This window comes from Octopus bimaculoides, chromosome 2 (assembly GCF_046866305.1).
Source record: "Octopus bimaculoides isolate indiv1 chromosome 2, ASM4686630v1, whole genome shotgun sequence".
NCBI classification, from domain to species: domain Eukaryota; kingdom Metazoa; phylum Mollusca; class Cephalopoda; order Octopoda; family Octopodidae; genus Octopus; species Octopus bimaculoides.
In genome coordinates this window covers 130,274,103-130,287,170 of record NC_142929.1, presented here as the reverse complement: position 1 = coordinate 130,287,170, position 13,068 = coordinate 130,274,103, and the positions used below count along the sequence as shown (strand labels likewise).

At 31.1% G+C, this 13,068-nt stretch overlaps 1 protein-coding gene across 1 annotated transcript in view; it reads left to right on the top strand.

Annotated features, from left to right (window-relative positions):
• Nucleotides 1-13,068, top strand: part of LOC106877301 (uncharacterized) — a 449,889-nt gene that overhangs the window by 209,936 nt on the left and 226,885 nt on the right. Inside the window, exon 85 of the mRNA XM_089338059.1 lies at nucleotides 7,444-11,961. Within this exon, the coding sequence (XP_089194185.1) occupies nucleotides 7,444-11,961 (4,518 nt within the window). The remainder of the gene's footprint in view (nucleotides 1-7,443; nucleotides 11,962-13,068) is intronic.

Here is a 13,068-nt window from a genome sequence, read left to right as displayed (position 1 = left end):
TATAGAATTAATAGTATCATTGGGTCAATAATAGGTTTTATTTAATTATCTTGAGGGTGGTAAGTGTCTGAAATAGTAGAGTCAGGGTCTAAATTCCTTGCAGCATTTATATTTAAGTCCAAATCTAAGTAGCATTTTCTCCAGCTCTATGTTCATATTCCACTGAGGTTGACATTGCCTTCCATCTTTTTGCTGTCAATAAAATAAGCACCAATTTTCTACTAGGGTTGATGTAATAAACTCACCCCACTAAAATTCTGGCCTTGTGCCAAAATTTTCAGCCATTATATTATATTTATATATGCAACACTGAAACATAAAAATATTACATTTGATATTATGAAAAAAATAATTGTTTTAAATAAATAATAGATTATTTACACTAGCTATTTCTCAAAGGAAAAGTATTTAAAATGAACATTCAATGAGATTTTTTATGAAAATAAATTCATGTAGTGTATCTTTTTATAATATTGTTAATCATTTTGGAAACTCAGATTAATATTTAATTGCAAGTTATTTTATCTGGTTAATGTTAGATTTATAGAAAAATTTTTCAAATTTAATAAAACTTTTGTGAATTAATATATTTCTTACTTAGATCATACTTTCTTGTATAATGAAATTTTATAAAAATAGTTTTAGAAATTGGATTTATTGAATTAATAGTATTATTGGATCAATAATAGGTTTTGTTTAATTATATTGAGAGTGGTAAGTGTCTGAAATAGTGGAGTCAAGGTTTAAATGCTTTGCAGCATTTACATTTAAGTCCAAATCTTATTAAGTTTACTATACTGTTCATCCACTTGAAGTTGATAAATTGATCTTCTGTCATGTGCTGAGGTTGATATAACTGATGATATCCTCTCCTAAATTTCATGACCTTTGTAACAAATCCTTATTTAAGTATTTAGATCTTTTGAATTTTAGATTTTATTATTACCATTTCAACTGATCACAATTTTAATTTAAATTACAATTTAAAAAGACATTATTTAGAATTAATTTTCCTACACAATTGAAAATTAATGTGTGCTTTAAAAATCAGCATTTAAGATCACGTTTGTATCTATTTTGTTGCTTATTCTCAGCTGAAGAGCTTTCCATGGTTTACATATTGTTATCTATCTTGTGTGAAACAAATATTCAAAAATTTTATGTAAACTGTCCATATTTGCTAAATGGTACTATTTTGTTTCTTGTTTTGTATTGTATTTGTTGTTTGGCAGCCATAACTCTGTCTCACTTAAATGATTTATTGTAGCATTGTCTTTTAGTGTGCTTCACTATGAGCAGCTTTGCAATAATTGTACTTTGGCAGATTTCTAAAAATACAATTCAAATGTTTGCTATGATTCCATTAGTTAATTTAGAAAGAAGTATCTAAACTAGTATGTAGGTGCCTTTCTTTTTTAAAAGTATTTTAATATAGGAATTGCCCATTAATGCTATCATAGAGACAAACTAAATTATTTATCAGTATCAAAATGGAACTGAAGTTTTAATACAGAATCTAATTTTTCAACTGTGTATACTTACTTTTAAAAAAAATGTGTAATTCCTATATCACAATTGTACTTGTATTATTCTTTGATTTACAAACTGAGGGACATCACTAATAACATTACTTAGAAATGGTAGTTAGAATGAGCAAAAATTCTTTAAATTCTTGGATTGCAATCAAATGAAAATTTTGTATCATCAGATGAAACAATACTCAGAAATCAATATTTCTTTACATCCTAATTTTATTTACTATTTTACCATATACTTCAGTATAGTTTTCAATAATTCTCAGTCCTCAGTAATTATGTTATAGAATTTAGTGTTGCAGTCTTATGCTATTATATCTTTTATTTTTTTCATTGTGCTTACAAATATTTATTCCATTCCTTCTTTACTTTTGAAGTTGTATAGATGAAGATATTATCAAGTTTTGATCAATTATTACCATCTTTTAGCAAAGTGATAAATAATTACTGAATTTCTGAAAATTAAAATTCACTTTAGAAATATTTGTCTCAGAACTTCTTTTTGTGAGAAAATGTTAGGCTATCTACTTATGGCTAAAATATTTTGTATGAATTTTAAAAGCAAATAAATAGTTTTAATTTTGGAAGGGAGGAAAATGGAAAGCAATATAAGAGTGCAGATTGAGTTTTTGAAATCTGGATTTTATTTTGTTCTAAAATTCATTTTAGATATTTACATACAGGAAAATTGTTAATTACTACATCATCAGAAGTAGGAATATTTGTACAAGTTTAGTTTAAGAACAGAAGAATTGTTTTTCTTGTAAGCATCTAGTTTGGGAATTATAGTTGTTCATTGCTGTATGTTTGAAAAATACATGTCTTGTCAAAAGTCACATATTTAGAAATGATTATTCATATTGTAGCATATTCATATTGTAGAAAACTGGGTCCATATTATCTTGCAATGTTTCTACATTTTCCTTCAAAGTGGTTGCAAATAGTATTTATTTTTGTAAATTTTGGGGCAAATTTTATTTCAAATATAAGAATAACAAAATCTGTTTCAATTTAAATGTCTTCTCTTCAGATATGCATTTCCCATCCTTTTTTATATATGATTTGTATCTTTGCCCACACTTGGTTTAAAAGTAAAAATTAGAAATTTTTTGCTATCATTCAAATATTTCAGTATATAATTTATTGATATGAATTTTTTTCTCATTCAGATTTATAGTATTTTTTTATAAACCTCTTATTTATTTTAATTCAATTTCTTTTGAGTAAGAAAGACAGTGTCCAGTCTTTTTACGGCCAATTTGGCAGTAAAGGAGAGGGATAGTTGGGTCAAGTTAGGCTGGTTAATATGGAATTTGGATATATGACAATCACTTGTTGCTGATTAATTTGACTTCAAGGTAGCAAAGACATTCAAGGCATTAAATTCTACAGGTAGAGTTCTGAAAAAGAATGTTATGGAAGTATACTTAGAGGATTGGATACAGTCATATGGAGAGGAAAGTTAGATGGTAGTAGGTTCACAATCAGCAATTCCAAAAGGTAGAATTTTTGGTTACACTAGAAGAGAGAGAGAGAGAGAGAAAGAGAGGAAGAGCATGGTTCAGAAGTGATCTAGTCATAGCAGTGTGTCGTTTAGTAAAAGTCTACATATCAACTATCAGCTGGCTTTTTTGTTGATATAGTTGTGTGTCATTGAACATCTCACAAATGTCAACAATTGTTTCGTAGTTAAAATTATGTTATTAGAGTCTTTATTTTATTCTTAATAAAATGTCATTACAAATATTTAAAAATTACTGAATGGTCATATTTTCATATGGTAGTGATTTTCTCACAATCATAGTGTATATCCTCTTTTTCATTCTTAGTTGGTGTAATTTCATTTATATAATAATTTTTTAGAAAAGCAGCTAGTCACACCTTTCTGATGTTTTCTTGTCCCTACACAAATAAAGTGAAATAATTAAAAAAGACTGAAATCAGTTCCAGATAATTAGAATATACAATTACATTATTATAAAATACAATACACAAAAACTATGTTTCTTGTATCATCTACTGGAAAACTAAATTATATACATGACAATCAGCCAATACTTTAGTGTATCATTAGTGACAAATATGATTGCAGAATATTTATTTATCAATCTATTTATTTAATTATTTACAAAATATTACCCTCCATTGTGGTAAAAATCTCTTTATTAAAGTTAGACTTTATTTATCCTGTCAAAATTTAAAGCTTATGTTGTTTTTCCTCAAATTTTATATTTTATGGTACCTACATTGTATATATATTTGCTGTAATTTATTCTCTTGTATGTTGGTTTATTTATCCTATATGGTTCAAATACATATCTGACACTGCTCTTTTATATTTCTCTTTACAGGTAAGAAAACACATTTTATGATGGATTTCATGTTATTGTATAACGAGACAAGCCTACATAATCAAAATGTGTATTTTACAGCACTTTAATATAATAGTTCTTACAATATATAAGTGTGGGTTATATATATATATATATATATATATATATATATATATATATATATATATATATATATATATATATATACATATATATATGCTCATGCACGTATATGTGTATGTATGGTGGACATAAAATAGAATATGCCAGTTTACCAATACAGGAAGTATATATTTAAATTTAAAAAAAATTCATCTGAATATTCACCAACATCATAATTTAGTTATCTTCAACTCAGGTATGTTTCCATATAATTTCTACTTTCTATTTAAAATTTGTGGAAATCAGGTATGATGTAAACAACTTTTTTATTTAGATTTTAATATTTGTTTTATTTTAATCACCATGTACACTCACTCAAACAACGTTGTTTTCTTTTCAGTCACTACCATTGTTGGTTATTATGCAATATATATTTATTTTCAAAGTCTATATTTTTGATTTTTTAAAACCAGTAGTATTTTAATCATAATTGTTTAAATAGTAAGTAAATTATTTAGACCAATATATAATTTGTCACATTTACTGGTCTATATTTTAAATTTGGGCCTTACAGTCTTGTCTATGATAAAATACCTGTAAATTAAGGATGAAAATGCAATTTTGAAATGTTCAGGAACCCAAATTTAGCTTTTATTTTAATTATACTACACTCATAATCTTTTCTTTCTTTGTCTAAAACCAGTGTAACTGACCAAACATTGATGACTATATCTGATTATGAAAAGTCAGACAATTTGTATCTTATTAAAGTCTCCTAGATAACAAACACTATGAACTGCTTCTGAAGCTTGTCTAGCATCTGTAAAATTTTTTTCACAAGAGACTTACTGTTAAAAACTTCTTAGAATCTCCTACATACCAAATCTGCTCAGTTAGTCTTCCAATAATTCCACAACATCTCTTGTGCATTTATAGTTTACATTTTGTGCAAACTACAGAGTCCCTATCCACCCCTTTTCTGCCTATTGAGCATGGTTACCTCTCTGATAGCAATAGAAACCTGCCTTCTTACCTGTGATACCTCACAAATTTAGATTCTGCTTCTATGGTTGGGATTTCTTCTCTAATTCTTTAACAACATCACTAAGAACTAGCTTATTGGTATGCAGAAGTTCTCTTAGGCAGCTGCTCTTAAACTCCTTCCTTATGGTTTATAGAAGTATAATAAACAAGAGTAGGCTGAAACCAAGCACTGATGACTCATGGATATTTACATGCACAATAAATTTCTTATCAAATTCATTTCTAACTCACAATTTGGCATTTCTGTTCATGGCTTGCACAGTCCTCACAAGCCATTTATTTACACCTAATTTTCTTAGTGATCACTAGGCTACATAGTGTGATATCCTTTCAAAGACTTTCTTCTAAGTGCTAGGTATAGCAGCTTACTCTCACATAAGAAATTTTGCTGTAAATGTCTCATTAAGAAGAGAGTACCTGCGGTATTCCATCCCAGTACAAACCAAAACTGCTTCTCGTCTAAACTGACTCTCTTCCTAATCATTTACTTTCATGATTAGGTGTATTGCCTATTTCTTTCATAGCCTTGTACATCAATTTGGCATAACTATAACTGTTTATTTTTACGTTTCCTTTGTCCTTGTAGTAGTTAACAATGATACTGTTATGCCTCAGCACATTATATAACCTGACTAACTATGCAAGGGACTAGTGTACATCTTAATTTGTCACATATTTTCAGCATTTCAGTAATACTCTCCTTATGGCCAAACCAATTTCAATATCTGCTCTCTCTAATTGGTGCATTTGATATTGATTTCATCTGTAGTTATATTATATTCATTTAAACATTTAGATATACATGGTATTCCTTACCAAAATTGAAAGATGTATAAATTAATGTAGAAACTAACTTACAATATATGTATGGTAATCATTTATATGATAATGTTCCAATATTAGTATCTACATCTAGTTTTTATATGAATATAGTTTTTATATGACATCCAATCACACCAGACACACACACACACACACACACACACACCTTTATATACATACATACATACATACATACATGCATACTATCAAATCATAATCCTGCATTCAAAAAATCCTTGTAAATTACAGTTAGGAACATTCTCAGTTGCACATTACATGTTCATCATCATTTTACATCTTTTTTCTATGATGGTATGGGTTAGATGAGTTGTCCTGGACACAGCTAGATTCCATTATTTGAGTTACTGCTTTCTCAGATGGTTCAGGAGACCATGTCTTGCTTGTACATTTAATTTTACATAGCGTCAAAGGCTGGATACCTTTCCTAACACCAGCCTCTTTAGCAAGAGTACTGAATGTATTTTATCGAGGCACCAGTAGTAGAGAAGATTGTTTTGCTCTCTTTGCTATTGTCTCTGTTCATTTGCCAATAACTTTACACTCAAGTGAGAATGCCTTGTCCTTTGCAAGACAAAATAATCCTCTCTTGTCCTGTTGTCCAAGACACATAAACAACAGAATAACCAGAAGATAATATATGAGTATGTGTTTGCATGCAATGATTTTAAACAGAGTGAATAGTGTGGTATGGATGGAAGTAATGGAAAAGAGACAGTCATAAGTGACTACATGTTAGGACAAACTAATGGAAGAAATACTTGAAGTGAGGGAGAGTTATATAAAAGAGAATAATCTATATCAACAAAGTGCTATAGTAGAGGGGCAATGTGTATGTGTGTGTATGTGTATATGTGTGAGAAAGTGAGAGAGAAAGGCTGAAGTATAACAATGGGTGATAGTAAGAGATGATGATTAATATTTAAGAAAGGGAGTAAATGATGGTAAACGAGAGTGTTTAGTGTAAGTGTCATTGAAAGATGATGTGGGGAAGAGAAAATGGTTGCTAATAATGACTTGTTACACATGAAAACATACAGGTAGGATGATAAACTGTGATTGGTGGGGGAACTGAATATAGACAGTACCAGTACCAGCCACAGTACAATGATTAAGAGAGAGAGAGAGTTGAGTGATAGTTGGGAGAGTAATAAGCAGTAGGTAAAAAGATAATAAATTTAATTGATGCTGCCATTAACATGCCAATTAAAGTGATTCTACATATTAAGTTATCAACAGCCTATGCACAAACACACTAAGTTATGTAAAAATTGTTTGCAGCCTCACTCATTCAGTATTTAGCAAAAACAAATGAAAATACAAAATTTTATAGCAATAATCATTTACACCAGCATACTGTACGAGTATTATCTACTCTTAGAGTTATTCATTGAAAACCTGTATAGATAACAAATATGCTATGGAGTTGATGTTACTGATTTCATTTCTCTCATTTACTACACCAATTATAAATAAATAATAATAATAAATTTTTTATGTTAAGTCAAAGCAGGATGAATAAACATGGAGACAAAACAATAATTACTATGTAAAAATGTTTTTCTTAAAAATTATTTGATTTATATTAGGTGATATGCCAGTTCATACAGAAATAAAAGAAATAGTGGTAGAAGAAGAAGAAAGGACTAAAGAAATACCAAAGACGGTGGTACAGGAAGTTGCAGAATTAAAAGAAAGTTCACCCTCATTTGAAACACCTAAAAGCATTGAAATGGATATCCAAACAGCTTCAGTTGTAGTTGAACCTAGTACATATGAAACAAAAGTACTTGAACATACCATAGAACAAAAAGATGTTGAAAAAGAAATCGTAAAATCAGATGAAGTTTATATTTCTCACAGGGAACAAATAACGACGGGACCAACAATCATTGAAAGTATTCCTGATAAAAAAATAGACATACAAGTAACTAGTAAAGCAAAGACAGAGGTTGATATTAAACCAGAACCTAAAGAGGAAATGTCTATCCAACTTGATATTGGTGCTAAACCTGTTGAGAAAACAGAAGTTATCTCCATTGATATTGGTAAACCAGAAAAAGCAGTCAGTGAAATTCAAATGCAGTTTGCACCTCAAGTACCTGAGGTTATTTCTATAGAAAAACAACCAATCACTATTGATACAAGAGAAATTATCATTAGCAAAGAAGAAACTGAAGTTATACCAGAAGTTTCTACATTCGATATTGTGCCAGAAAGTACAATTCAGATTGAAGCTAAAGAAATGGAAATTAAAGAGAAGAAACCACAAATTACTGATATTACAGCAATTTCTACTGCTGTAATGAAGGAGAAACAACCAGAAGAAGAAGTGAAACCTGTTTCTGAAATTCAACTTACAGATGTATCTCAGACTATTATACCAGAGAAAGTTGAAACTGCTAAAGTTACCTCAATTATAACTACAAGCACTGAGGAACGGAAGACTGAGATTTCTCCAGAGAAAATTAGTGATATTCCTGTGGAAATGGTAGTATCAATTGACTCTAAGAAAGTCACGTCTGAAGATCAGGTACCAATGGTTATAAAGACTGAACAGACATATACAACAGGTGAAGAAGAGGTGGAGAAAGAAATAACAGTGCAGACATTGGAAATGCCATTACAAGACACAGTAACTGTAAAACCAGTGGAAGAAACTGGTATTCAAATTTCTGTGAGTTCTACAAAAGCATCTGCTATTGAAGAAGCTCCTGTTGAAGATGTAACCGATAAGGTTGTTGAAATCAGCAAGGAAAGTGAAATCATTCCTGTGACTAAAGAAGTGAAAGGTATCTCTGAAATAACCATTATAAGTGCTCCATCAGTAAGTGTTGTGAGTACAGCTGAAGAAGAACTTTCTGAAGAAGAATTCTTTGATATTCCATCAACTGAAGAAAAGAAAGTGGAAACTAAAGAAGTTTCTGATGAAGAAAAAGACACATCAGTTAGTGTACGTGATGAGATTCGCACAGCAGAAGATGTGTTAGTTGACACTATTGAACATATAACTGATATAGAGAAAGAACATGTGGAGATACCTATGTCTGCAGCTGTTGTTAGCACTGATCTGCAAAAGATTACAATTCAAGAGACAATTCCTTCTGAAATTGTACATGAAGAAGTCGTTTCAAAAGAACCTGTTGAAAAGACAGAGGTTGATATTAAACCAGAAACTAAAGAGGAAATGTCTATCCAACTTGACATTGGTGCCAAACCTGTTGAGAAAACAGAAGTTATATCCATTGATATTGGTAAACCAGAAAAAGCAGTCAGTGAAATTCAAATGAAGTTTGCACCTCAGGTGCCCGAGGTTATTTCTATAGAAAAACAACCAATCACTACTGATACAAGAGAAATTATCATTAGCAAAGAAGAAACTGAAGTTATACCAGAAGTTTCTACTTTTGATATTGTGCCAGAAAGTACAATTCAGATCGAAGCTAAAGAAATGGAAATTAAAGAGAAGAAACCACAAATTACTGATATTACAGCAATTTCAACTGTTGTAATGAAGGAGAAACAACCAGAAGAAGAAGTGAAACCTGTTTCTGAAATTCAACCTACAGATATATCTGAGTCAGTAATACCAGAGAAAGTTGAAACTGCTAAAGTTACTTCAATTATAACTACAAGCACTGCGGAACGGAAGACTGAGATTTCTCCAGAGAAAATTAGTGATATTCCTGTGGAAATGGTAGTATCAATTGACTCTAAGAAAGTCACGTCTGAAGATCAGGTACCAATGGTTATAAAGACTGAACAGACATATACAACAGGTGAAGAAGAGGTGGAGAAAGAAATTACAGTGCAGACATTGGAAATGCCATTACAGGACACAGTAACTGTAAAACCAGTGGAAGAAACTGGTATCCAAATTTCTGTGAGTTCTACAAAAGCATCTGCTATTGAAGAAGCTCCTGTTGAAGATGTAACCGATAAGGTTGTTGAAATCAGCAAGGAAAGTGAAATCATTCCTGTGACTAAAGAAGTGAAAGGTATCTCTGAAATGACCATTATAAGTGCTCCATCAGTGAGTGTTGTGAGTACAGCTGAAGAAGAACTTTCTGAAGAAGAATTCTTTGATATTCCATCAACTGAAGAAAAGAAAGTGGAAACTAAAGAAGTTTCTGATGAAGAAAAAGACACATCAGTTAGTGTACGTGATGAGATTCACACAGCAGAAGATGTGTTAGTTGACACTATTGAACATATAACTGATATAGAGAAAGAACATGTGGAGATACCTATGTCTGCAGCTGTTGTTAGCACTGATCTGCAAAAGATTACAATTCAAGAGACAATTCCTTCTGAAATTGTACATGAAGAAGTAGTTTCGAAGGAACCTGTTGAGAAGACAGAAGTTGATATTAAACCAGAAACTAAAGAGGAAATGTCTATCCAACTTGACATTGGTGCTAAACCTGTTGAGAAAACAGAAGTTATATCCATTGATATTGGTAAACCAGAAAAAGTTGTTACGGAAATTGAAAAGACAGAGGTTGATATTAAACCAGAAACTAAAGAGGAAATGTCTATCCAACTTGACATTGGTGCTAAACCTGTTGAGAAAACAGAAGTTGTATCCATTGATATTGGTAAACCTGAGAAACCAGTCAGTGAAATAGAAATGCAGTTTGCACCTCAGTTACCTGAGGTTATTTCTATAGAAAAACAACCAATCACTATTGATACAAGAGAAATTATCATTAGCAAAGAAGAAACTGAAGTTATACCAGAAGTTTCTACATTTGATATTGTGCCAGAAAGTACAATTCAGATCGAAGCTAAAGAAATGGAAATTAAAGAGAAGAAACCACAAATTACTGATATTACAGCAATTTCTACTGCTTTAATGAAGGAGAAACAACCAGAAGAAGAAGTGAAACCTGTTTCTGAAATTCAACTTACAGATGTATCTGAGACGGTAATACCAGAGAAAGTTGAAACTGCTAAAGTTACTTCAATTATAACTACAAGCGCTGAGGAACGGAAGACTGAGATTTCTCCAGAGAAAATTAGTGATATTCCTGTGGAAATGGTAGTATCAATTGACTCTAAGAAAGTCACGTCTGAAGATCAGGTACCAATGGTTATAAAGACTGAACAGACATATACAACAGGTGAAGAAGAGGTGGAGAAAGAAATTACAGTGCAGACATTGGAAATGCCATTACAAGACACAGTAACTGTAAAACCAGTGGAAGAAACTGGTATCCAAATTTCTGTGAGTTCTACAAAAGCATCTGCTATTGAAGAAGCTCCTGTTGAAGATGTAACTGATAAGGTTGTTGAAATCAGCAAGGAAAGTGAAATCATTCCTGTGACTAAAGAAGTGAAAGGTATCTCTGAAATGACCATTATAAGTGCTCCATCAGTGAGTGTTGTGAGTACAGCTGAAGAACGACTTTCTGAAGAAGAATTCTTTGATATTCCATCAACTGAAGAGAAGAAAGTGGAAACTAAAGATGTTTCTGATGAGGAAAAAGACACATCAGTTAGTGTTCGAGATGAGATTCGCACAGCAGAAGATGTGTTAGTTGATACTATTGAACACATAACTGATATAGAAAAAGAACATGTGGAGATACCTATGTCTGCAGCTGTTGTTAGCACTGATCTGCAAAAGATTACAATTCAAGAGACAATTCCTTCTGAAATTGTACATGAAGAAGTAGTTTCGAAGGAACCTGTTGAGAAAACAGAAGTTGATATTAAACCAGAAACTAAAGAGGAAATGTCTATCCAACTTGATATTAGTGATAAACCTGTTGAGAAAACAGAGGTTACATTCATTGATATTGGTAAGCCTGAAGAAGTTCAAAGTGATATTAGCATATCATCCAGTATTGTTCGTCCTGTATCTGATGAAATTGATTCTACTACTTCTGAAGTTGTTGACATATCCATTGATGCTAAACCTCATGTTGAGAAAATTGATGAACCTGAATTGAAATATTCAGAAATTCATGAATTGCCTTTGCATGATGAGGGTGCCTCATTAAAATCAGTCCTTCCAATGATGGAGCATGAAGGTGATACATTTATTGAACCCAAACTAATTCTTCCTGGCCCTGAAGATCTGCGCTCAATCAAAGAAGACATAGGTATTTTGTGGACGATTATCTGGGATTTATTTTATGCTACTGCACTTGCTGCTACTGCTGCTTCTTTTTACACAAGCATAAACTTTTGTGTAGCTTATCTATGCCTAGGTGGCATGTCGTCAATCGTCTATGTATATGTCCTTTGCTGTATTTATTACCTGTATTCGTTTTATGTCTCTTTCAGCTCCATCTTTGTCAAGAGTTTTGTTCAGTCTTTGTTAATTTCATTAATTAGAAAGCATAGAATTATCATTCATATAGGAAACAAATGCTTTCTTTGTAATGTTATATAGATGCATGCTGCTTTACTCAGGTATTTATTATAATATTACCCATCACAAAAATTTCTAATCAGTTTTAATTATAGGAGATTAATATATTTGTTTAAAACTTTAATGTCACAATTTGCTACTTTCATGTTAGAATCATTTTACAATATCCACTAATGAACAAGTTTTGAATACATATAATTTTTTTAATGTATAGAATTATATAGGTCTGATATATTATATTAGTTCATTTTAGTTTAGAATGCTTCAGTTTATGATTTGCATGTCAAATGAAGCTGTTAGACTTGCATTTTGGGCATACCGATAAATTCATAGTTTTACCATTCTCTTACACTATGTATATACAGATACAGTATAGATTTTCCTAAAGGAGTTCATCAATCATAAATCCTTTTACCTTACTGGACACAGTCATTGATTCATAGCTATGCTGGAGCATCATCTTCAATGATCTTAATTTATGTCGACCATACTACTTTATTAGGTAGTACTTTTAGAGAACTGTATTGAAAAGCTCATCTTTGTTTCTGGAGTATTTATGCAACTGAGAGTACATAATACTGAAGGGCAAGCCCAGTTCATAACCAGTTTAAACTCCACCCCCAAATTGGTGGTACTCATTTTCAGCTGAATAAGCTGAAGCAAAGTATTTACACAGCAAAGTATTTACACAAGTATGCACAAATACTTAAGCATGCACATATGCAAGTATGAAATATATATAGATATATATATATGCACAATCACACATATATATTTGCTTACGTACATGAACGTATGTATGTGTGTGTATGCATGTGCTCACACACTTTGACTG